At 47.3% G+C, this 27,397-nt stretch overlaps 1 protein-coding gene across 3 annotated transcripts in view; it reads left to right on the forward strand.

The window, feature by feature from the left end:
- The window catches only part of IQCE (IQ motif containing E), a 208,346-nt gene that overhangs the window by 168,612 nt on the left and 12,337 nt on the right, over positions 1 to 27,397 (forward strand). For all 3 annotated transcript variants that reach the window (XM_063934625.1, XM_063934624.1, XM_063934626.1), the window contains 5 exons: positions 8,517 to 8,722; positions 8,807 to 8,887; positions 9,534 to 9,621; positions 10,833 to 10,994; positions 19,554 to 19,580. In XM_063934625.1, coding sequence (XP_063790695.1) covers positions 8,517 to 8,722; positions 8,807 to 8,887; positions 9,534 to 9,621; positions 10,833 to 10,994; positions 19,554 to 19,580 — 564 coding nt within the window. The remainder of the gene's footprint in view (positions 1 to 8,516; positions 8,723 to 8,806; positions 8,888 to 9,533; positions 9,622 to 10,832; positions 10,995 to 19,553; positions 19,581 to 27,397) is intronic.

Here is a 27,397-nt window from a genome sequence, read left to right on the forward strand (position 1 = left end):
GTCCGTAGAGGATGCTGGGCGCCCGCCCAGCGCTTCGTTTTCCTGCATTTGTTATTTGGTTCCGTACAACTTCGTTTTAGTTGAGTACTGCGTTGTTACTTGGTAAGTAATGTTTCAGCTGTTGCGGAGTTGTTCAAGATAGTTGTCTTGACATGCCTTGTATGTGTGAGCTGGTATGAATCTCACCACTATCTGTGTTAAGTCGTCCTCTCAAAGTATAACGTCTCCTCGGGCACAGTTCTAGACTGAGTCTGGTAGGAGGGGCATAGAGGGAGGAGCCATCCCACACTATCAAACTCTTAAAGTGCCAATGGCTCCTGGTGGATCCGTCTATACCCCATGGTACTAATGTGGACCCCAGCATCCTCTATGGACTATGGGAAAAGGATTTACCGGTAGGTACCAAAATCCTATTTTTAGATTGGAGACTGAGAAGCGACCTAAAGTGATCGCAAAAAGAGGAGGTGGCTTGGGCGTGTCTGCATCGGCTGTGGCCTCATTTGCAGCACCTCAGCCACAGTGGCCATATTTTGCTATGGGGAGACTCTTGAGGAGTCGATGTTGTGACCAATGGTGCGTCGATGGTGGAAAGATCGGAGCCCCAGTGCACAGTGTAAAGTGGGTTTTGCAGGGCTTGCTCCATCCGCACAGAAGTGCACAACAGGAGTGCTCTTGCATATTTTCACACTTGCATATTCATGAGAAATGTCAGTTGTGCATAATCTGCGTCTTCCTATGAATCCAGCACACCGACCTCAGCTAAATAATAACACAATGGGGGTCATTCCGAGTTGTTCGCTCGTTATTTTTTTGTCGCAACGGAGCGATTAGTCGCTAATGCGCATGCGCAATGTCCGCAGTGCGACTGCGCCAAGTAAATTTGCTATGCAGTTAGGAATTTTACTCACGGCATTACGAGGTTTTCTCTGACGTCCTAAGTGGATGCTGGGGACTCCGTCAGGACCATGGGGATCAGCGGCTCCGCAGGAGACAGGGCACAAAAATAAAAGCTTTAGGACTAGGTGGTGTGCACTGGCTCCTCCCCCTATGACCCTCCTCCAAGCCTCAGTTAGGTTTTTGTGCCCGGCCGAGAAGGGTGCAATCTAGGTAGCTCTCCTGAGCTGCTTAGAATAAAAGTATAGACTTAGGTTTTTTTATTTTCAGTGAGTCCTGCTGGCAACAGGCTCACTGCATCGAGGGACTAAGGGGAGAAGAAGCGAACTCACCTGCGTGCAGAGTGGATTGGGCTTCTTAGGCTACTGGACATTAGCTCCAGAGGGACGATCACAGGCCCAGCCATGGATGGGTCCCGGAGCCGCGCCGCCGGCCCCCTTACAGAGCCAGAAGAGTGAAGAGACAGAAATCGGCGGCAGAAGGCATCTTGTCTTCAAGAAAGGTAGCGCACAGCACTGCAGCTGTGCGCCATTGCTCTCAGCACACTTCACACTCCGGTCACTGAGGGTGCAGGGCGCTGGGGGGGGGCGCCCTGAGACGCAATGAAAACACTATTTATGGTAAAAAATACATCACATATAGCTCCTGGGCTATATGGATGTATTTAACCCCTGCCATTTTACCTCATAAAAAGCGGGAGAAAGGCCGCCGTGAAGGGGGCGGAGCCTATCTCCTCAGCACACAAGCGCCATTTTCCCTCACAGCTCCGCTGGAAGGACGTCTCCCTGACTCTCCCCTGCAGTCCTGCACTACAGAAACAGGGTAAAAAAGAGAGGAGGGGGGCACTAATTTGGCATATAAAAACATATATAGCAGCTATAAGGGAGAAACACTTATTTATAAGGTTGTCCCTATACATATATAGCGCTCTGGTGTGTGCTGGCAAACTCTCCCTCTGTCTCCCCAAAGGGCTAGTGGGGTCCTGTCCTCTATCAGAGCATTCCCTGTGTGTGTGCTGTGTGTCGGTACGCGTGTGTCGACATGTATGAGGAGGAAAATGGTGTGGAGGCGGAGCAATTGCCTGTATTAGTGATGTCACCCCCTAGGGAGTCGACACCTGACTGGATGGTCTTATTTAAGGAATTACGTGATAGTGTCAGCACTTTACAAAAAACTGTTGACGACATGAGACAGCCGGCAAGTCAGTTAGTGCCTGTCCAGGCGTCTCAAACACCGTCAGGGGCTCTAAAGCGCCCAATACCTCAGTCGGTCGACACAGACACGGACACTGACTCCAGTGTCGACGGTGAAGAAACAAACGTATTTTCCAGTAGGGTCACACGTTACATGATCACGGCAATGAAGGAGGCTTTGCATATTTCTGATACTACAAGTACCACAAAAAAGGGTATTATGTGGGGTGTGAAAAAACTACCCGTAGTTTTTCCTGAATCAGAAGAATTAAATGAAGTGTGTGATGATGCGTGGGTCTCCCCCGATAAAAAATTGCTGATATCTAAGAAATTATTGGCATTATACCCTTTCCCGCCAGAAGTTAGGGCGCGTTGGGAAACACCCCCTAGGGTGGATAAGGCACTCACACGCTTATCAAAACAAGTGGCGTTACCGTCTCCTGATACGGCCGCCCTCAAGGAGCCAGTTGATAGGAAGCTGGAAAATGTCCTAAAAAGTATATACACACATACTGGTGTTATACTGCGACCAGCGATTGCCTCAGCCTGGATGTGCAGCGCTGGGGTGGCGTGGTCGGAGTCCCTGACTGAAAATATTGATACCCTGGACAGGGACAGTATTTTATTGACTATAGAGCTTTTAAAAGATGCGTTTCTATATATGCGTGATGCACAGAGGGATATTTGCACCCTGGCATCAAGAGTAAGTGCGATGTCCATTTCTGCCAGAAGATGTTTATGGACACGACAGTGGTCAGGTGATGCGGATTCCAAACGGCATATGGAAGTATTGCCGTATAAAGGGGAGGAGTTATTTGGGGTCGGTCTTTCGGACCTGGTGGCCACGGCAACAGCTGGAAAATCCACCTTTTTACCCCAACTCACCTCTCAGCAGAAAAAGACACCGTCTTTTCAGCCTCAGTCCTTTCGTCCCCATAAGGGCAAGCGGGCAAAAGGCCAGTCATATCTGCCCCGGGGTAGAGGAAAGGGAAAAAGACTGCAGCAGACAGCCTCTTCCCAGGAACAGAAGCCCTCCACCGCTTCTGCCAAGTCCTCAGCATGACGCTGGGTCCTTACAAGCGGACTCAGGTGCGGTGGGGGGTCGTCTCAAGAGTTTCAGCGCGCAGTGGGCTCACTCGCAAGTGGACCCCTGGATCCTACAGGTAGTATCCCAGGGGTACAGATTGGAATTCGAGACGTCTCCCCCTCGCAGGTTCCTGAAGTCTGCTTTACCAACGTCTCCCTCCGACAGGGAGGCAGTATTGGAAGCAATTCACAAGCTGTATTCCCAGCAGGTGATAATCAAAGTACCCCTCCTACAACAGGGAAAGGGGTATTATTCCACATTGTGGTACCGAAGCCAGACGGCTCGGTGAGACCTATTCTAAATCTGAAATCTTTGAACACTTACATACAAAGGTTCAAATTCAAGATGGAGTCACTCAGAGCAGTGATAGCGAACCTGGAAGAAGGGGACTATATGATGTCCCTGGACATCAAGGATGCTTACCTTCATGTCCCAATTTGCCCTTCTCACCAAGGGTACCTCAGGTTCGTAGTACAGAACTGTCATTATCAGTTTCAGACGCTGCCGTTTGGATTGTCCACAGCACCCCGGGTCTTTACCAAGGTAATGGCCGAAATGATGATTCTTCTTCGAAGAAAAGGCGTCTTAATTATCCCTTACTTGGACGATCTCCTGATACGGGCAAAGTCCAGGGAACAGTTGGAGGTCGGAGTAGCACTATCTCGGGTACTGCTACAACAGCACGGGTGGATTCTAAATATTCCAAAATCGCAGCTGATCCCGACGACACGTCTGCTGTTCCTAGGGATGATTCTGGACACAGTCCAGAAAAAGGTGTTTCTCCCGGAGGAGAAAGCCAGGGAGTTATCCGAGCTAGTCAGGAACCTCCTAAAACCAGGAAAAGTGTCAGTGCATCATTGCACAAGGGTCCTGGGAAAAATGGTGGCTTCTTACGAAGCGATTCCATTCGGCAGATTTCACGCAAGAACTTTTCAGTGGGATCTGCTGGACAAATGGTCCGGATCGCATCTTCAGATGCATCAGCGGATAACCCTGTCTCCGAGGACAAGGGTGTCTCTTCTGTGGTGGCTGCAGAGTGCTCATCTACTAGAGGGCCGCAGATTCGGCATTCAGGATTGGATCCTGGTGACCACGGATGCCAGCCTGAGAGGCTGGGGAGCAGTCACACAGGGAAGAAATTTCCAGGGAACGTGGTCAAGTCTAGAGACTTCTCTCCACATAAATATACTGGAGCTAAGGGCAATTTACAATGCTCTATGCCTAGCAAGACCTCTGCTTCAAGGTCAGCCGGTGCTGATCCAGTCGGACAACATCACGGCAGTCGCCCACGTAAACAGACAGGGCGGCACGAGAAGCAGGAGGGCAATGGCAGAAGCTGCAAGGATTCTTCGCTGGGCGGAAAATCATGTGATAGCACTGTCAGCAGTGTTCATTCCGGGAGTGGACAACTGGGAAGCAGACTTCCTCAGCAGGCACGACCTCCACCCGGGAGAGTGGGGACTTCACACGGAAGTCTTCCACATGATTGTGAACCATTGGGAAAAACCAAAGGTGGACATGATGGCGTCCCGCCTCAACAAAAAACTGGACAGGTATTGCGCCAGGTCAAGGGACCCTCAGGCAATAGCTGTGGACGCTCTGGTAACACCGTGGGTGTACCAGTCAGTGTATGTGTTCCCTCCTCTTCCTCTCATACCCAAGGTACTGAGAATTATAAGACGGAGAGGAGTAAGAACTATACTCGTGGCTCCGGACTGGCCAAGGAGGACTTGGTACCCGGAACTTCAAGAGATGCTCATGGCCTCTGCCGTTAAGAAGGGACTTGCTTCAGCAAGGACCCTGTCTGTTCCAAGACTTACCGCGGCTGCGTTTGACGGCATGGCGGTTGAACGCCGGATCCTAAGGGAAAAAGGCATTCTGGAAGAGGTCATACCTACCCTGGTCAAAGCCAGGAAGGACGTGACCGCACAACATTATCACCGCATTTGGCGAAAATATGTTGCGTGGTGTGAGGCCAGGAAGGCCCCCACGGAGGAATTTCAACTCGGTCGATTCCTGCATTTCCTGCAAACAGGAGTGTCTATGGGCCTCAAATTGGGGTCCATTAAGGTTCAAATTTCGGCCCTGTCGATTTTCTTCCAGAAAGAATTGGCTTCAGTTCCTGAAGTCCAGACATTCGTCAAGGGAGTACTGCATATACAACCCCCTTTTGTGCCTCCAGTGGCACCGTGGGATCTCAACGTAGTTCTGGGATTCCTCAAATCACATTGGTTTGAACCGCTCAAATCTGTGGATTTGAAATATCTCACATGGAAAGTGACCATGCTGTTGGCCCTGGCCTCGGCCAGGCGAGTGTCAGAATTGGCGGCTTTGTCTCACAAAAGCCCATATCTGATTTTCCTTTCGGACAGGGCAGAACTGCGGACTCGTCCCCAGTTTCTCCCTAAGGTGGTGTCAGCGTTTCACCTGAAACAACCTATTGTGGTGCCTGCGGCTACTAGGGACTTGGAGGACTCCAAGTTGCTAGACGTTGTCAGGGCCCTGAAAATATATATTTCCAGGACGGCTGGAGTCAGGAAAACTGACTCGCTGTTTATCCTGTATGCACCCAACAAGCTGGGTGCTCCTGCTTCTAAGCAGACGATTGCTCGTTGGATTGTAGTACAATTCAGCTTGCACATTCTGTGGCAGGCCTGCCACAGCCAAAATCTGTAAATGCCCATTCCACAAGGAAGGTGGGCTCATCTTGGGCGGCTGCCCGAGGGGTCTCGGCTTTACAACTTTGCCGAGCTGCTACTTGGTCAGGGGCAAACACGTTTGCAAAATTCTACAAATTTGATACCCTGGCTGAGGAGGACCTGGAGTTCTCTCATTCGGTGCTGCAGAGTCATCCGCACTCTCCCGCCCGTTTGGGAGCTTTGGTATAATCCCCATGGTCCTGACGGAGTCCCCAGCATCCACTTAGGACGTCAGAGAAAATAAGAATTTACTTACCGATAATTCTATTTCTCGTAGTCCGTAGTGGATGCTGGGCGCCCATCCCAAGTGCGGATTGTCTGCAATACTTGTACATAGTTATTGTTACAAAAATCGGGTTATTATTGTTGTGAGCCATCTTTTCAGAGGCTCCTCTGTTATCATGCTGTTAACTGGGTTCAGATCACAAGTTGTACAGTGTGATTGGTGTGGCTGGTATGAGTCTTACCCGGGATTCAAAATCTTTCCTTATTGTGTACGCTCGTCCGGGCACAGTATCCTAACTGAGGCTTGGAGGAGGGTCATAGGGGGAGGAGCCAGTGCACACCACCTAGTCCTAAAGCTTTTATTTTTGTGCCCTGTCTCCTGCGGAGCCGCTAATCCCCATGGTCCTGACGGAGTCCCCAGCATCCACTACGGACTACGAGAAATAGAATTATCGGTAAGTAAATTCTTATTTTTTCTTCGTTCTGGTGATCGTAATGTGATTGACAGGAAGTGGGTGTTTCTGGGCGGAAACTGGCCGTTTTATGGGAGTGTGTGAAAAAACGCTACAGTTTCTGGGAAAAACGCGGGAGTGGCTGGAGAAACGGAGGAGTGTCTGGGCGAACGCTGGGTGTGTTTGTGACGTCAAACCAGGAACGACAAGCACTGACCTGATCGCACTGGCAGAGTAAGTCTCGAGCTACTCAGAAACTGCACAGAGAAGTCTTTTCGCAATATTGCGAATCTTTCGTTCGCAATTTTGATAAGCTAAGATTCACTCCCAGTAGGCGGCGGCTTAGCATGTGCAATGCTGCTAAAAGCAGCTTGCGAGAGAACAACTCGGAATGACCCCCAATGTCTGTTGCTCCCAAATGCAGGATTTTGTTTATGGGGAGATATTTAACTAAACTTTGTGGGCTAAGGTTTAGACATTTAGGAGGACAGGAGGAGATGGGGGTTGGGAGGGTTCATGTGATTTTGGATTATCTTGATCTAGATGTCCATGGGGGCCCAGCATTGATGGATGTTTACTGGACTGTAAATGTTATAATTAATCATACAAATAACTGTAAAGGAATTGTAGTAGATAGTTGGTGAAGAATAAATCTAATAAACACAAATCTATTATGTCATCTTCTACTGTCTTAATCTAGCACTAGCGCAGTAGAGTTCCACCCCCTCACAGTTCTCATTGGTTGCCTAACTACCAGACACACAGGTATATCTTCCCTCCTCCCCTGGCCATCACTGTTCCTTGTGTACTGTCGTCAGCACCTGGAGGTGGCTCTCGCTTCCATCTACTACACCCCCCCACCCCCCCAGAGGGAAAGGTCATACAAGATAGAGGGAGAGATGAGAGACATTGTGGGTGGGGACCATACAGATTAAGACAGATGGGAGTAAGGAGGGGGACAGAGATGAGGAAGAGATGGGGAAGAACAGAGATGAGAGAGACAGTGAGGGGCAGAAGAAAAGGAAGTTCTGCGAGACAGAGCAGGTTTGGAGGAGATAGAGATAGTTAGGTGTGGGAAGACACCTGTCGGTACCAGGTGCAGCCCCCAAAACCCACGCACACACCCTTCCCACCCATGACAAACCCTCTCGCACGACACCCCCACCCCCATGTCCCCTCATCCCCTCACGCTTGCAAACCCCTTTACCTGATGGGGAGAGGAGGGACAGAGAATAAAACGGGAGTGGGATGGAGGTACACAGAGAAGAATAAATAGGATAGGAGGGCAGAAATGAGAGACGGAAGGGGAAATAGGGATGGATGAAAGAAAGAAAGAGACAGATGGAAGTCGAAGAGAAAGGCGGGGAGTCGGGAAAAGAGGGATGGTGTCGCAGCCACCAAGATTTGTACTGAGACGCCCACTGGTGGGTCTCAAATCCGCTGTTTGCCTACAAAGACCTTCTGAGGGGATGCATTCAATTTGCCAGCTGTCGGGATCCCGGCATTGCCCTTCCAGCCAGGTGTGGATCTATGTGTGCCCTTCCAGCATGGTGTGGATCTATGTATGTAAGCTCTTTCAGCCACGTGTGGGTCTACGTGTGTCCTTTCAGTAAGGTGTAGATCTATGTATGTTCCATCAGCAAGGTATGAATCTATGTATGTTCCATCAGGTAGGTGTGACTATGTGTGCACATAGTGGTCAGGTATGTTAAGTGTTCTGTGACTGTTTGCTAGGACTAAGATTCTGTCTTGAGGGAAATATGTTGCGCTAGGAGATGCTCCGGAGCATTAGGAAATTACAGCAAAATAGTGTCCCAGAAAAATTGAATTGTAATAAATGTATTTTATTCCCAGCTAAAACTTTCCAGTAGCAGACACCAGTCCTAAATAAATCTGTGTTCCAGTAGTTGGGTGACAGGAAGTACAGCTTATAATTATATTGTTTCTTTGTTCTGTAAACCTGTAGAAATTAGAAAATCTGGAGAACCCAAATGTATCCTCTACAGAACAGACCAAGTCGTCACGAGTCACGGTGATCCCCAACTCCGATCAGGGAGACGGGACACCAAATCCTAAATCTGAGCTTCAGGAAGAATGTGACCGATTGAAGAACTTGGTCAAGAAAATAAAAGAAGATCGTGCAGCTCTGCAGGAGCGTCTGGGCACAAAGGAGTGAGTGAGCTGCTTGTGGAGTATTACCGGACATATACTACAAATCACAACATATATATTGGTATTAAATGTATTTCTCCACAGATCAGAGAACAAGAGACTGCAGCAGGAAAAGACGGATCTAGAGAGACAGCTACAAAGGTTAAAGGACAAGAAAGATGACAGGTAAATGCTTACAGTGTTGTCTTTATCAGTGAAAGCAGCGAAACCAATATACATTCCCAGATTATGCAGCATTGTAGAGCTGAAACGAACACAGCATGCCAAATAGAGAGCCAGACAAATGCCATACTGTATGTTTCAGCTACTGCTTCTAGACACTGGGGCTCATTCTCCGTCGCAGCAAGTCGCATTACGCACTAATCTTGCAGTTTTCAGCTTGGTGCGCATGCATCAAAGAAGGAAAACTGCTTCTGCGCATGCACCGGATCAGGTATCCGCACATGGATGGAGTTTGCTAGTGCATACGGACAGATTTGTCTGTCGGAAATCCACATTTTCTGTGAATTGGGTACCAGCTGGAACAGGCAGATCTTTAGGACTAAGCACGAGTCCCAGTATAAATTATGACGCTGTGAACATAAGAATAGTGGGTGGGATAGGGCTTCCACATACAGGAGCACAGATTTGTAGCATACAAGAGCCGATACTCATTTTGGCATAGACTAGTAAGCAGGCTGCCACGGCCACACAGAAAAGCTGCCGCAGATGCCACCGGATCAGGATCATTGTCTTCACTGTGCAATAATCTGCAGTCTGGTCACAGTAAGACGCAAGTTATAGACGTTTGTCGCCTTCTTTCTTCCAACAGAGAAGAAATTAACCGTCTTAACCAAAAAATAAAGAGGTTGGAGGCTCAACTGGAGGATGAAAGGCGTGAGAAGGAAACTATGAAGAAGGTTAGTTTGTGTTTATTATTGTGCAGTCATATTACATATAGCAGTCACACTGCATCTGTCCCCTAGCACCACTACATTATGTCTGGCTCTGTCACACCAGTATGTCTGTGTCACATGCACATCACAATATTATATCATGTTCTTTTGCCTTATTTGTACACGATAGCTGTATTTCTTATCAGGGCCGTAACTATGGTAGTGCAGACGGCTCGGCACACAGCGCATATGCCCTGTGGGCGGAGAACTGGCTACAACCACCCGCGATCACCTATGTACTATGCCGCCAGATGCTGCGCTGCCTACTGTACTGTATGTAGGAGTGCGCGTGGCTCCTTCTCTGCTACATACGTTACAGTAGGCAACACTGCAGCTGCCCGTCCAAGTGCTCTGCCCCCTCCCGTCTTCCCTGTCTCCCGCAGTGTTTCTTGGAACTGGTAGAGCATCATGACGTCTCTTCCAGCCCATTCCCACAGTACCCTGCACCAAGGCGCTGCGTCGTTTGGGTGGGCAACAGGAGTGGAGAGTCAGAACTTAGGAGAGTGAGCTCGGGCAGGCCAGCAGTTAAGTAAACATGGAGTCTGATGCCACTGATGCCCGGCAAGCTTACACTGAGTACAGGGCCAGGTAGCAGCAGCAGTGAGGGAGCAGTGCAGGTTCAGCGCCCACTGACAGTGGGGCGTTATTAGTGGGCAGGTCAAGCTTTTATCAATTTAGAGAGAGTGAGGCATAGAGGTGGGGGGAGTAATAAAGAAGGATAGCTGTATTTCTTACCAGGGCCATAACTAAGGTGGTTCGGACAGTGCTCGGCACACAGCGCATATGCCCTGTGGACGGAGAACTGGCTACATCCACCTGCGATCACCTATGTACTATGCAAATCTTTATCCAACTGTGTTACACCTTTCACACTACTGTATCCGACTGTGTTAAACCTTTCACACTACTGTATCCGGCTGTGTTACACCTTTCACACTGCACTATCCGCCTCTCTTGGACCCATTCTCGCCAGTATATCTTTTTACCTTGATCCTAGTATTACCTCTCTGTTTACCTCTCTGTGCACTCCTTAACACCTGGAAAGCACAGGTTAGGTATAGCAGCCTAGTGAGTTGTAAGCATGTGAATATTAATTTTAATAAAAATGTTCTATATGTGGTTAGACCAGAAACACCTTTGCCCAATGTAGCAAGTAATTCATCTCCTCTTACCAGTCACAGGATGAGTCACCAGGGTCCTATCCGAGTTCTGCAAGAAGCTCACCTAGCACATCGTCTGCCCGTGGCTCCTTCAGTTCCTCCAGCGGAAGAGAGAAGCGAAGGAAACAAGAAGCTGCACAACTTATACAGAAGAACTGGAAGCGTTATAAAAGCCGGGTGAGGTTCTCTTATTGCCCTGACTGTGTCATAACAGCGAAAGTCATAACTGTTCTAGGGTTCTGTCTGCTGAGTTAAAGTAGCAGCAGCTCATATATCTGGCAGATTACTGAAATGTCCTGCAAAGTGTCAACCATAAGGCTAATTATTAGAGCAATTAATGTAGTAACATTATACTGCAAATAATAAGCACTTATTTTTACTTTAATACATATTGATAAAGCTGATTATTTACCTTGAACCTAAGCTATATACTTATTAAAGACAATGGGGGGTCATTCCGAGTTGTTCGCTCGCAAGCGGATTTTAGCAGATTTGCTCATGCTAAGCCGCCGCCTACTGGGAGTGAATCTTAGCATCTTAAAATTGCGAACGATGTATTCGCAATATTGCGATTACACACCTCGTAGCAGTTTCTGAGTAGCTCCAGACTTACTCGGCATCTGCGATCATTTCACTGCTTGTCGTTCCTGGTTTGACGTCACAAACACACCCAGCGTTCGCCCAGACACTCCTCCGTTTCTCCGGCCACTCCTGCGTTTTTTCCGGAAACGGTAGCGTTTTTTCCCACACGCCCATAAAACGGCCTGTTTCCGCCCAGTAACACCCATTTCCTGTCAATCACATTACGATCGCCAGAACGATGAAAAAGCCGTGAGTAAAATTCCTAACTGCATAGCAAATTTACTTGGCGCAGTCGCAGTGCGGACATTGCGCATGCGCATTAAGCGGAAAATCGCTGCGATGCGAAGATTTTTACCGAGCGAACAACTCGGAATGACCACCAATGTACGCAATATACTACCTATCCGCCCTTTGCTGATCGATAAAGTCTGCGTGTTTTCGCCTGACTGCGGATATGAGGTGGACCGGACTAGCCCCCAATTGATAAAGCTGATTATTTACCTTGAACCTAAGCTATATACTTATTAAAAACAATGTACGCAATAGGCGCACGAGGTGCCGTAATGGTACGCACTTAGCGTAGCAGACGCTAGGCCGTGGTCGAAACGCACGAGCGGCACGTTCGCTCACAGCTTACGCTTAGTATCGAGTACGCTATAGGCGGCTCCAGTACCGTAATGCTACGCTATTGGCGTAGCGGACGCTGTACCGCGAGAGCGGGATACGAGCGGTGCTGACGCTCACTGAATTACACACAGAAAACTTTGTTAACAACACACTGTAAGGATATGCTTATGCTATAAACCTTAGTACTGTAATATCACCACAATGTAACGCTGATTAACCCTTATCATATGAAAGCTGTTGGAGCGATTAAGACACTCAGAAACCCTATATCATAACTAGTAAAACACACACTCCTTGCTAAGGTTCCAACACCTTTACTAGATGATTTTAGTAAGTAAAAGGGAAAAGTACAGTTAACAGCTTATACACTACAAAACTAACATTAATATCTAAACAGAATAACTAGACATGAATATACAATAGCGGCACAATCGCAAACAATAACAGAGAGAGAGAGAGAGTAAATGGCTAACACAGAAGGAGAACAAGATGGTCACAGAGAAACTTACACACGTGGGAATGATCGCTAGCGCAGTCCTGGAAACCAGCTCTCAGTCATCACAGAGAAAACCTTGTAGAGAGAAGTGAGTGAGCTGGCCCAGGCTGGCTGCCTTATATACACAACATACAGTACACTACAAAGGGCCCTACAATTTCTTTGTTCATTGGACACAGGAATGTCCCTCTGCATTATAACAAAAGGTCATAGGTGGATTCGAACAGGTGGGCTGTGACTATTTCAAACTGCCCAGATGGGAGGTATCCTTAGGATTCCCGCCGCATGGATAATGAACCGCAAATACAGTAAATGTCCATAAACTACTCATAGACATAACTATACGCAGGAGCGATTACCTAACCAGCACCGGATTGTTTCTAATAAAATACTCTTCAGTTAGGTACCAGACACCACTGTTCAACCTTTGTCAGACCCTTCGTATCATGAAAAGAGGAATTCCCAAGTCCATGAACCATTTACACTAAACATACTTACAGATATTATTAAGGGGACTATTACCTATAAAACACATTATATTGGTTAAATATGTAGCGGTCGAGTCGCCCGCCAGACGCACACAAACTCTACCGTAAATGCGCATACCACGCGCCAAAGAGCACGGCCGTGGAGGTATCGTCACGCAACTGCGAATATGCGCACGCACGGGAGAGCGTGTGCACGCGCAGCGGGCATGTGTATGGGGTTAGTGCAAGGCATTGTGGATCACGATATTTTTCGACTTTGACAATATAATAGCATTCAGTGCCATAAATGTCTGCTTCAGTGTTGGCACTTGTTCCTAGTGAATAGGATAACATTGGGATAAGAGGTGGCGACAGCGGATTGGCACCAAACAAGCAAAGCTTTCGGCCTCGCAGAATGCATTGGGCCCGTCCATGTATCCCTGCCTCCTGGCTCAGGCAAATCAGTTTTTTGTTTGGTATGGCAGGAGCCGGACCATGGTCAATGGGCTGCTGGTTTTTAGCAGCCATAAGCTTTTTTTAGTTTATTTTTATAGTCTTACTAGTTTTTTTTAGCGCTCTTACTAAAAAGCTTCTTAAGCGCTCCTTAGAGTCGCTCCAATAACTCCCCGCCGGGTCGCGACAACGCTTACCCACATATACAGTGCTGTTTACGGCGGGCGTCTATCTAGGATGTACTAGCAAGTCCAGCAGATGTTACCAGGCTGTGGCCGGAGCACGAGGAGAAAGTAAGGCATCGGTTCCGCTTAGTAGGGGAAACCCAAGACACAGCCGCACTGTTTCGGGATGGAGACTACCAAACAGTCGCTGATGCGGTTGCCACCTCAGGAATCATAGGCTCCAGGGCTAGTATGAGGCCGTGATCCCTAGGGTTGATGTCAGCAGTGGGGGTAAGAACCTCCCATGACCAGTTTCCTCCGAGTTTCCCGCCATGAACTGAGTCCCCGCTTCCGTCTGAGACGCTGTGTGTCCTAAAGGACCCAGTCGCAGCGTAGGCAGTTGTATGACTGGTGCGTTGGTGTTCACTTGGGCGTCTGTGTTCACTGAAGGTTCACGGGGCGGTTGTGTACACTAATAGCGTCTGGATCCACTCAGCGTTCACTAACGTATTGATCGTTCCTGGAAGCGGGGGGAAGTCTCCCTGTATCCCACTCTCCAGAGCCGGGTGATACAGCACTAAGGGCCTAATTCAGTAGCAGCAAATTTGTTAGCAGATGGGCAGATATAACATGTGCAGAGAGAGTTAGATTTCTGGTTCAAAATGGAATATGTGCAAATTGTTTTAGCTTTCACCTAAGCCTCTTGAATAATCCAAGGCAGGCACAGGTTCAAGTTGAACCACCATGGGCTACTTTTGCACAGACATTATCCAGTATAGCTGAGCGGATAATGCCAGCTCCTATACCCTATTAACTCTTACATGCATCATTTCACCTGGGGTTTATCACTTCCAGTACAGGAAATGGCAGCCTCTCAACAAAAACAGGCTGAAAGGCCGGTGGTAAGTAATTACATAGACATGCAACAACATCTTCACAGTCTACACCTGTTTCAGATGAGGATTCGTCGGAGGATGAGGACTCATCGCACTCCGGGTCTGCATACAGAGACGAGGATGAAGGCCTAAGCTCAGTAGACATACCTGAGCTAATTAGTGCTAGGAAAGCCATTCTATGCTTAGAGGAGGCAGCAGAGCCTTTGGTAAAATGTAAGGCACCTGTGTTTAAGCATCCCAAAACAGTTAGGACTGAGTTTTCTGGGTCAGAACAGCTGACGGAAATTATGCAAGAGGCTTGGGTTACACCCAGTAAGAAGTTTAGAATTCCAAAGAAATGGAATTCCCATTATCCTCTTCCAGCAGGGGACTATTTGAAAATGGAGATGGCTCCCAAAGTAGATACGCATGTCATTCGATTGATGCGAAAATCTACATTACCTCTGCCTTCAACATCATTAAATGATGTCACAGATAGGAAAATAGATGGTTTTCTAAAACATTTTCTCTTTGTCTGGGGCAATCATAAGACCAGCCATGGCTTCAGCTTGGATGACAAAAGCAGTGACAGCCTGGGCGGATGCATTGGAGGATGATCTTTCAATGGCACCTAGAGAGCAAAAATCCCATATTGCACATATCAAACAGGCTGCTATTTTTATGGAAGGAGTAGCCTTGGATATTGGTAAAATTTCCTCTCAAGCATCGGCCTCAGCAGTAGCAGTAGCAGCTCGCAGAGCGGTTTGGCTACCAACATGGAAAGCTGACTCAGAATCCAAGAAGGTTCTGGAGTCTTTGCCTTTTGCTGGAGATATTCTTTTTGGTAAATAATTAAACAGTATTTTGGAGTCAGAAGCAGACTCCAAGAAAGTGAAGTTTCCTTCCATAGACAAATCTAAACCTAGATTTCCAGCTTTTCGGCCCTTTTGGACTCGAGGAAAAGCAAAAGGAAAGGGTTATGGCAAATAGTCTCAATCTGACAAGTCTGGTAAGACTAAAAAACATTGGGCTACCAGAGGGCCAGGCTTCCAAATCCGAAAATAAGCCATCAGCTTGATGGTGTGGGCCTCCACCTGGGGGACCCCAGGGTGGGAGGACAACTTCTTCATTTTGCACAGATCTGGCAGCAGTCCACAGATGCCTGGGTGCAAGAAACGGTATCTCACGGTTATGCGTTTGCTTTCAAGAAACACCCTCCTCAAAGGTTTTTTTGTACCAGCCCGTCTTCAGTGGAAACAAAGGCCAGGGCTTTGCAAGAGGCAGTTCAGAAGTTGCTTCAGTCAGGAGTGATAATTCCAGTTCCTCCTGCTCAACAAGGACAAGGTTTTTATTCCAACCTGTTTCTAGTCCAGAAGCCAAATGGGTCGTGCCGGCCCATACTCAATCTCAAAGTGCTGAACAAGTACATTTGGGTGCCTCGGTTCATATGGAGACTTTACGGTCCATTGTTTTGGTCATGGAGCCGGAGGATTTTATGGTATCCCTGGATATACGGGATGCTTACCTACATGTTCCTGTAGCACTGTCCCATCAGTGCTATTTCAGGTTTGCTATCCTCCAGCAACATTTTCAGTTTCAGGCCCTACCATTCGGATTGGCCACAGCTCCCAGAGTATTCACCAAAATTATGATGGTAATGGCATCTTATCTCCGTCAACAGGGGATAAGGATTTTTACATACCTCGACAATTTATTAATCCTGGCACAATATCATGAATTGCTTCATTGTCATCTGCAACAGACAATAGCTTGTTTGCAGAGACACGGTTGGCTCATAAATTGGGCAAAGTCGTCCCTGGTTCCGTCACAACGGATGACTCACTTTGGGGCTGTGTTGGATTCGGGTCGTCAGAGAGTAATTTTACCTCTGAACAAAATATCCAAAATTCAGTCAAGGATTCAGGAGCTGCTACACAGTCAAACTGTATCCATTCACGCAGCAATGCATGTGATGGGGTTGATGGTGTCGAAATTCGACATGGTGGACTATGCTCAGTTCCATTCGAGGCCTGGAAGTAAGGAGGTCATTACCCTGGTGGCTACAGACATCCCATCTGGACAAAGGGAGACCCTTTTGGATATTAGATTGGGAAATTCTGACAACGGATGCCAGCCTTCAGGGCTGGGGAGCGGTGTCAGGAAGGAGTTGCTTACAGGGGCAGTGGACCAAGGAAGAAAGTTGCTTGCCAATAAATATATTGGAACTTCAGCCCATATATATGGTACTTATTCAGGCAACGACATCCTTCAGGGGAAACCAGTCCAAATCCGCTCGGACAATGCAACGGCAGTAGCGTACCTCAACCATCAGGGAAGATCTCGCAGCCAAAACACAATGAAAGAGGAAAGTCACACATTAAAGTGGGCAGAATTGGATCATCCAGACTTGTCCGCAGTGTTATTTCCGGGAGTCCTAAACTGGGAAGCGGATTTTCTCAGTCGACACGCCATTCATGGAAACGAATTAGCTTTACACCCCAAGGTCTTCCAAGTTCTGGTAGATAAGTGGGGGTTACCAGAGATAGATCTCATGGCGTCCCATCAGAACAACATTGCGGGTGATGTATGAAAATTGTCCTAACGGACGTTATGTGTCCAGGGGCGTATCACCACATTATCGCGGTGATAAGCCCGCAGCCGCCGCCACAATATATTATTGAGCCCCCTGCCGATGTGGGAGGGCGTTATCTTACCTGTCCCGCGATAGCGCACCTTCCACATCAGCTGGGCTGTTATCGCTGTCAGCGTCTTTCTGCGCATGCGCCCTTCTGCCGTTCGCCCTACTCGCGCCGCTGGCAGCAGGAGGCGCATGCGCGATTAGGACGTGTTTGTCCACGAGCAATAAAGTTTTAGGCTCAAAATTTCAATAATAATAAAAAATATCCCTGAATGGCGCTGCCACACAGCGCCTGGTCGGGGGGTGGCGAACCGGACCGGCGGCCTTAGGAGGCGAAAAGTGACAACAGAGGCAGTTATACATTGCCTCTGCCCTTCGTCTCCGATTCTCAACTGCCGGGAAGCGGTAAGCGGCGGGGGTGCTGCCAGTGCATACATTGAAGAGAAGCGCTAAATGCATGCTTTAAGTGCGCTGTGGTCAGCAGAAACCAAAGCGCACTTTCATACATTTGCCCCAAAGTTCCCGCATACGGGTCAAGAACAAAGGATCCCAAAACTATCTTTGTGGATGCCCTGTAAGTGAGACGGGACTTTCATCTGGCCTATGTGTTTCCACCAATCTCCCTGTTACCCAGGGTAATGTGAAAGGCAAAACAAGGAAGGGGCGCCGTGACTCTGATTGCTCTGGCAAGGCCCAGGAGACATTGGTACACAGATCTGCATAGGCTGTCGATGGATGTCCCATTCCTACTCTCTCAACGTCCAGATCTACTGTCTCGGGGTCCTTGCTGTCACAAGCACCTGGATCAACTGTCTTTGATAGCGTGGCTCTTGAGACTTCCATCCTGAAAGCAAGAGGATTTTCACAACAGGTAATTCAAACAATGCTCAGAGCAAGGAAACCATCCTCAGCTCGCATTTATCACCGAATATGGCAAGCCTATATTCAATGGTGCAGTGGAAATTTGACCCTAGGTCTTTCAGAGTTTCCAGAGGCCTAGCATTCCTTCAGGCAGAGAGTGCAAGTGTCAGCATTGATTGCATGGTTCTAAAAGAAAATTGCTAACCTACAGGATGTGCACACTTTTTTTCCAGGAAATGCTGCACATTCAACCTCCTTTTGTTCCTCCTACAGTGCCTTGGGACTTAAGTTTAGTCCTAAAGGCCCTTCAAGTTGCCCCATTTGAACCAATAAAACGAGTGGATCTTAAATGGTTGACAGCTAAAGTTCTCTTTCTACTGGCTTTTGCTTCAGCTAGAAGAGTTTCAGATTTACGGGCATTGTTATGTCGCCCTTCTATTCTGATTTTTTTTGTCCAGATAGAGCGGTTCTCAGAACCAAATCTGGGTATCTTCCTAAGGTGATGTCTAAATTCCACCTTAATGAAGAAATTGTAGTCTCAGCCTTCCAAGGACCGGACCTTTCTGCAGGAGATGCATCGTTGGACGTAGTCCGTGCTTTAAAGATCTACGTGGATCGTACCAGTGCCATCAGAAAAACAGACACTCTCTTCATTCAGAAGCTTATTCTCAAGCTGATCTCCCTGTGCCGGCTAGTGTCTCTGCTCACTCTTCTCATAAGGTAGGTCCGTCATGGGCAGCACAACATGGTGCTTTATTAGAACAGATATGTAAGGCAGCCACATGGTCTTCCATTAACACATCCATTAGACATTATGCCTTTGCCTCTTAGGATGCTGAATTCGGGGGAAAGGATTCTCCAGTCCTATCAGGAGCGTCCCCGCCACTAAATTGCTTTGGGACATCCCAGTGTTATCCTGTGGATAACCTGTGGACCCTGCAGGAGAAATAATCGTTATGGTAGACTTACCGTTGATAACTCTATTTCTACTAAGTCCACAGGATCTACAGGGATCCCACCCTGACGTACCTGATCTGAGGATCCTTTCACTCACTAGCCTCTTCCTTCTTGCACGGGATGCAAGGGATTCCTTCTTTCATGTGTGTTCTTCTCGCCTGATTAGGGCTCTCTATGATGCTCCTGCCTTGAGCTTTGAAAAACAACTGATTTGCCTGAGCCAGGAGGCGGGGATATAGGGACGGGCCCGTTGCATTCTGGGAGGCCGAAAGCTTTGATCGTTTGGTGCCAATCCGCTGTCGCTACCTCATATCCCAATGTTATCATGTGGATCCTGTGGACTTAGGAGAAATAAAGTTATCAATGGTAAGTCTACCATAACGATTATTTTATAGTTTCAGTAGTATCGGTCCAAGCAACAGACACATCTGCATTTTATTGGGAAAAAAACCCCTAACTTTATAATGCTAAGAAAGCTTTATGCAGTTTCTCCATTTGTCCCCAAGGTGGCAGTCAACCGAACAATGTGGCAATTACGTATCAGAGGAACTCTCCGCTAGGCCAAGCTGTATTTCTAGCTTTAGCATTTTTATTTACTGCGTGTTTTCCTTTACAGAAAGAAGAGAACGACGACCTGGAAGAGGTAGACATCTTTATGATCTTATTGCTATTATTATATGGTGACCATTAAGGTTAGGATGAGCTGGGCTAGAACGAAAGCAACAGGCCCTACAAATGTAAGCAATAGCAAAACAGAACAAAATAGAGGGCACTATAACATCTCTCTGGTATGAAATAGCACTAGCTCCTAGAATCCACCAAATTGCATCATTAGAGGTTGTAAACTTAGGAACCAAGTGATTAATGCAGGAAAATAGGTTAGTGGGGTTATGTCTGTCAATGTTCTATACATACCTGTACACAAAGGATGCATATGTGCGACACATTCAGATATAATGGGTGTGTATTACGTGACCAGCGGTGAGCATATCTCCGCCGTGATCCCGACAGTGGAATGCCGTGGTGGTCGTGGGCGGGGTGAGTGTAACAAGCCCCTTGCGTGCTTGCTGCGGTCGCCACATGTTCTCTTCCCACTCTGTGTGTCGTTGAAACCCGCGAGTTGGAATAGTCCCTCTTGGTCTGCATGCTGACCGTCGGGATTCTCGGGGGGCAGGATGTAGGGTGAGGTAATGTGACCGGCAAGTCACATAACTACATCCCGATATAACTACCTTTCTCATACGTCCTAGAGGATGCTGGGGTCACATTAAGAACCATGGGGTATAGACGGGATCCGTAGGAGACATGGGCACTTTAAGACTTTCAAAGGGTGTGATCTGGCTCCTCCCTCTATGCCCCTCCTCCAGACTCCAGTTTAGAATCTGTGCCCAGTGAGACTGGATGCACACTGAGGAGCTCTACTGAGTTTCTCTGAAAAAGACTCATGTTTTTATTTTCAGGGAGAACTGCTGGCAGCAGTCTCCTTGCTTCGTGGGACTTAGGGGAGAGAAGTCAGACCTACTTCTGTGAGTTTCAAGGCTCTGCTTCTTTGGCTACAGGACACCATTAGCTCCTGAGGGTTTGATCACTAGGTACGCCTAGGGGCTCATTCCCAGAGCCGGCCGTCATCCCCCTTGCAGAGCCAGAAGTCAGAAGACAGGTGAGTAGAAGAAGCAAAGAAGACTTCAGTGACTGCTTCTGAGGTACCGCATAGCGATCGCACGCTGCGCGCCATGCTCCCACACACAGAGGTACTACAGGGTGCAGGGCGCGGGGGGGGGGCACCCTGGGCAGCATATATACCTGAATATAAGACTGGCAACAGGGGACATAGGTGCCAGGGCACTGTCCTAACCCTCGCCAGTATAAAGATTTTTAACAAAAATAGCAGGACTGAAGCGCGCCATTACGGGGGCGGGGCTTAGCCCTCACAGCATCTTCTGTAGCAGAGACGCTGGTCCTTCTTCACACTGCTGACAGTATCAGGGTGTAAAACGCGGGGGGGACAGTAAAATTGGTGCAATATATGTTTAATATAAAAGCGCTGCAGGTTTGGGGCATGCTATAGTGTTCAGAACTGTTGATTAAGCGCTGGGTTATGAGCTGGCAAACTCTATCTGTGTCTCTCTGACATGTTTGGTACAAGTGTGTCGGCATGTCTGAGGCGGAGTGCTTCCCGCCGACTCCTGATGGTACTTGGTACATGTGTGTCAACATGTAGGTGGATGAATGTTTTTCCCAAGAGAAAACTATATTAGGGACACAGACGTGTGTGGGTGGCCCTGTCGGCACCACCAATATCTGACTGGGTAAAAAATTGCATGTTCATGTGATGCATATCAGAGAGGGCTAGGTATGTATGTATATATATATATATATATATATATATATATATATATAGCAGACAGGTCCGGCTCTCCCATTAGAATCAAAAGCGCTGGGTGCCCTCACATGGGAAGGATAAATACAGCAGGTTGGTGCGGCACTCCGAGCGACTAACACAAATAGGCAATGGAGTCCTCGATGTATAGTAAAGTTGCATAAATCGGTGTAACAGACACAGAAAATATCTATGGAGGATGTCTTGTTCATAGTTATGTTTCCCTCAGACCCCTCGGGGTCGCAAACAGGTTATTTTGACCAGTTACTACTCCCTGATACCGACACGGATGCTAAGATGCTAATTCCGATGTCGACCGTAATGTTTCCTGATGAGATAAAAAAAAAAAAAAAAAAAAGAGCATTTAGTACATGATTAGTGCATAATAAGGACGTATTAACGTCACTGTGGACCCTGCTGTTCTGAACAAAGGAATCTATGTGTGTGTATATATGTGTATATTTGTATGTATGTATGTGTATATATATATATATATATATATATATATAAAAATGTATAATAAAGCTGAAGTAACATTCTTCATTCTCATGTGCTGAATGCTCTGTTTGAGAAAGTCTGGGTCAGCCCTGACGAGCTGGTTTCAAATCCTCAAGAGGATTCGATTATTTATTCTTTTCCCGCCGCGGATAGAATAAAGTGGGTGTCACCCCCTGTTCTGCACGGGGCCCTGTCACAAAGCCAGCGGATCATATGTAGGAAGCTACGTTATATTCTAGTTATGTGTCCACACGTACGTCAATTAGACCTGCCATTACATGCGCATGGGGGAGTAGTAGTATTCAAAAATGGTCGGTTGCCTGGTCATCCGTTATAGATACCCTGGGGAGAGATGGGATACTCCTTACGTTGGGTCATATCAAGGACGCTGCAGCATGCTTTCGTGCGACTGAAAGGGATAGAAGACTCTTGGGTTCGCGGGCCGATTCCATGGCGGTCTCGGCTAGGAGGGCGTTGTGAATTCACCAATGGAATGCTGAGGTTGACTCCGAGAAGATATGGAGTCTTTTCCCTATGAAGGTGAAGCCTGGTTTGGTGACGGCCTAGTTAATTTGATCTCGGCAGATGCCGCTGGTAAGTCTACCTTCTGGGCCTATGTTCCCTCACAATGGATGATGACGTATAATTGTCGGATGCAGTCATGTCGGCCCAATAGATACTGATTCCCCTTTTCTTTGCAGGTAGAGGAAGGAGAAAAGGGAAGAGGTCAGCAGCCTCTTCAAGGTCACAGGAGCAGAAATCATCCTCTGTTTCTGACAGATCCACCATATGACGCTGGGACTCTCTTGCGGGGGCCCACACCGGTGGGGCCACGTCTGAAACTTTTCAGTCAGTCCTGGAACGGACTTGGACCTGTGGGTTTTACGAATAGTGTCCCAAGGGGGCATACTGGAGTTTCCAGACGTTTTCCCTCACCAATTCTTCAATATTACCGATTCTCCTCCGGACGGGGAGGTAGTATGCGACACAACACAAGAGTTGTGTCAGGATCAGGTCATTGTCCTGGTGTACCCTGTCACAATAGGGAGAAGGCTGTTATTCAAGCCTCTTCGTGCTCCCGAAGCCAGGCGGCTCGGTCAGACCAATCCTAAATCTGACATACCTCAATTTCTACTTAAAGAAATTCAAATCCAAGATGGAATCTCTGACGGCGGTGATATCCAATCTGGAAAAAGGATAAAGGAGGTCTAATTACATTTTCCTCCGCATTAGATTTACCTGAGGTTTGCTATTCAGGATGGTCATTACCAATTTCACCAGGGTGATGGCGGTAATGATGGTTCTCCTTCTCTAGTACGGAGTCACATTTATTCCGTACTGGGACGGTCTCCTGATAATGGCGAGATCAAGAATCCAGTTGGTGCAAAACGTTGCACTCTTCCTGACAGTTCTTCAACAACAGGGTTGGCTCCTAAATTTGCCAGAATCACTGATGTTCCCATCGACACGGTTGTCGGTTTGGGAATAATACTAGATTCTACAGAGAGTTTGTTCTTCCAGTGGAAAAGACTCTGGAGATCCAGAGTCTGGTCAAACAAATTCTGAAACCAACAAGAGTGTCAATCCATCAATGCATTCGGTTGCTGGGGAAGATGGTTGCGACCTACGAGGCCATTCAGTTTGGCAGGTTCCATGCCAGAGTGTTCCAGTGGGACCTGTTGGACAAGTGGTCCGGGTCCCACATACACATGCACCGGAGGATAATCCTGTCTTCCAAGACCAGATTCTCACTCCTGTGGTGGCTGCACAGTTCGCACCTTCTAGAGGGGCGAAGGTTCGGGATCCAGGACTGGATCCTAGGGACCACGGATGCAACCCTCCGAGGTTGGGGAGCAGTCACACAGGGGAAATTCTTCCAAGGAAGATGGTCAAGTCAGGAAACTTGTCTCCACATAAATGTTCTGGAGTTAAGGGCCATTTACAACGGCTTTCTACAAGCGGTACATCTTCTTCGAGGTCTACCCGTACTGATCCAGTCGGACACTGTAACAGCAGTAGCATACATAAACCGTCAGGATGGAACGAAAAGCAGAGCGGCAATGGCAGAAGCCACAAAGATTTTCTGCTGGGCGGAAAAACATACAAGCGTTCTGTCAGCGAGGAGTGGACAGCTGGGAAGCAGACTTCCTCAGCAGACACGATCTCCATTCGTGAGAGTGGGGCCTCCGCCAAGAAGTCTTCACAGAGGTGACAAGTCGTTGAGGAGTTCCTCAAGTTGAAATGATGGCATCTCGTATCAACAAGAAGCTTCAGAGATATTGGGGGTAATTCCAAGTTGATCGCAGCAGGACATTTTTTAGCAGTTGGGCAAAACCATGTGCACTGCAGGGGAGGCAGATATAACATGTGCAGAGAGAGAGAGATTTGGGTGTGGTGAGTTCAATCTGCAATCTAAATTGCAGTGTAAAAATAAAGCAGCCAGTATTTACCCTGCACAGAAACAAAATAACCCACCCAAATCTAACTCTCTCTGCAAATGTTATATCTGCCCCCCTGCAGTGCAAATGGTTTTGCCCAACTGCTAAAAAATTTCCTGCTGCGATCAACTTGGAATTACCCCCATTGAGCCTAATTCTGAGTTGATCGCAGCATCAAATTTGTTAGCAGTTGGGCAAAACCATGTGCACTGCAGGGGGGACAGATATAACATGTGCAGAGAGTTAGATTTGGGTGGGGTGTATTCAAACTGAAATCTAAATTGCAGTGTAGAAATAAAGCAGACAGTATTTACCCTGCACAGAAACAATATAACCCACCAAAATCTAACTCTCTCTGCAAATGTTATATATGTCCCCCTGCTGTGCACATGGTTTTGCCCAATTGCTAACAAACTTGCTGCTGCGATCAACTCAGAATTACCCCCATTGTTCCAGGTCAAGGGACCCTCAAGCAATAACAGTGGATGCACTGGTGACACTGTGGGTGTTTCAGTCGGTGTATGTATTTCCTCCTCTTCCTTTCATTCCAAAAGTTCTAAAGATAATAAGAAGAACAAAGGTTCGAGCGGTCCTCATTGTCCCAGACTGGGCAAGGAGCGCTTGGTATCCGGATCTTCAGGAATTGTTCATAGGAGATCCCTGGCCTCTTCCTTTGCACGAGGACCTGTTGCGGCAGGGGCCGTGCGTGTATCAAGACTTGACGCGGCTACGTTTAACGGCATGGCGGTTGAACGCCAAATCCTAGCCGTAAAGCTTTTCCCAGTGTAGTCATTCCCACACTTGTTCAAACAAAAAAGGGGTAACATCTAAACTTTACCACCGTATTTGGAGAAAGTATATTTCTTGGTGTGAATCCAAGTAGGTTCCTACGGAAGAGTTTCTGCTAGGACGTTTTCTCCATTTTCTACAAGCAGGTGTGGATACGGGCCTAAAATTGGGCTCAATTAAGGTTCAGATTTCAGCCTTATAGGTTTCTTTCCTCCCTTCCAGGAGTTCAGACTTGCGTGAAAGGCGTTGTGCACATCCAACCTCCTTTGTGCCTCCAGTGGCACCATGGGATCTTAATGTGGTGTTGCAGTTCCTTCAATCACATTGGTTTGAACCTTTACAGAAGGTGGAGTTGAAGTTCCTCACTTGGAAAGTGGTCATCCTGTTGGCCTTGGCATCTACAAGGCGGGTGTCTGAGTTGGTGGCCTGGTCTCACAAGAGCCCTTATTTGATCTTTCATGAAGATAGAGCAGAATTGAGGACACATTAACAATGTCTGTCGAAGGTGGTTCATCTGTCCACATGAACCAATCTATTGTGGTGCCTGTGGCCGCTGACGCCTTCGTTGGGTCGAAGTCTCTGGCTGTGGTCAGAACTTTGAAAATTGATGTCGCCAGAACGGCTCAGATTAGGAAATCAGAGGCTCTGTTTGTCCTGTATGCTCCCAACAAGATTGGGTGTCCTGCTTCCATGCAGACCATTGCGCGCTGGATCTGTGGTAATATTCAGCATGCTCATTCCACAGCAGGATTGCCGTTACCGAATTAGGTGAAGGCCCATTCTACTAGAAAGGTGGGCTCGTCCTGGGCGGCTGCCAGGGGAGTCTCGGCATTGCAACTTTGCCGATGAGCTATTTAGCAAACACATTTGCTAAGTTTTACAAGTTTGATACCTTGGCCGATGATGACCTCATGTTGGGTCATTCGGTGCTGCAGAGTCGTCCGCACTCTCCCACCCGTTCTAGAGCTTTGGTATAACCCCATGGTTCTTAATGTGACCCCAGCATCCTCTAGGACGTATGAGAAAATAGGATTTTAATACCTACCGGTAAATCCTTTTCTCTTAGTCCGTAGAGGATGCTGGGCGCCCGTCCCAGTGCGTACTGTATCTGCAGTTATTGGTTGTGGTTACACACAGGTTGTGTTTCGGTTTTTGTCAGCATAGTGCTGAAAATTCTTCATGCCGTTGGCTTGTGTTCTATTGAATGCCACGTTCTGCGGCATGCTTGAGGTGTAAGCTGGTAAGATGCTCACCGTGGTTTAATAATAAATCCTTTCCTCGAAATATCCGTCTCCCTGGGCACAGTTTCCTTAAACTGGAGTCTGGAGGAGGGGCATAGAGGGAGGAGCCAGGTCACACCCTTTGAAAGTCTTAAAGTGCCCATGTCTCCTGCTGATCCCGTCTATACCCCATGGTTCTTAATGTGACCCCAGCATCCTCTATGGACTAAGAGAAAAGGATTTACCGGTAGGTATTAAAATCCTATTATTTTCTCCTACTCACCTTCCCAGTTTGTGACATTGCGGCTTAGCACGGATGGGGCTTATTAAGGCAAATTCACTGCAAATTGTTTCATCACTCTCTCATCCCATTCACCTCACTGACGATCTGGGCAAGATATAGAAGGAAGGTCCACTCTCCTGGGAGTCCTTGGGAACTTACTGACATTTGGGATTATCTTGGATATTTCGAAAGATTAGGCAATTGTGTATGGAGGTATTTCGTCAGCGCATCATACTGAAATTTCACCGATCATTAAAAAGAATATTTGGTGATATTTCGTTTGTTACTTCATAGTAAAGCTACATTTTATATTGTTGGTCATTATAACTGGGACCCACTAGTGATCTTTCACTAACATTGCATTTCCACAGCATCCAACCTGCAATTAGCTATTATCTGCCTAATGAAAGACAATAATAGCAAGCATCTGACTGGTTACTATGGATTAATGCACTTTGTGCATTGAATAGGCAATGTTTTCTTTATTCATATAATAATAAACATAAAGATGCCATGTAGAATAAAAATATAGTAGTTGTCAGTTGTAATATGTCATCTGAAATATATTATACATATCATTTAAGAACAAAAATGATGAAAAGGGTAATCTTGTACAAATATTTATGTACTACTTTCACACTTTCACAGATGGTTAAATGCATCTGTATTGTCAAGCAATACGCTTTTCAAGCATGAACAACAGTCTACCGATATCATACCTCAAATCATATGACAGTTAAATGTAGGGGAGCCCTTCGCCCCGTCTCCATCACTCTGGTAGATTTTCTGCACACACCTCACACCATATGGGGTTCCAGAAAACTAAGTTGGATAGGTTTGTGTTTATGAATT

The sequence above is a fragment of the Pseudophryne corroboree genome, chromosome 7, assembly GCF_028390025.1.
Source record: "Pseudophryne corroboree isolate aPseCor3 chromosome 7, aPseCor3.hap2, whole genome shotgun sequence".
Classification (NCBI taxonomy): Eukaryota; Metazoa; Chordata; class Amphibia; order Anura; family Myobatrachidae; genus Pseudophryne; species Pseudophryne corroboree.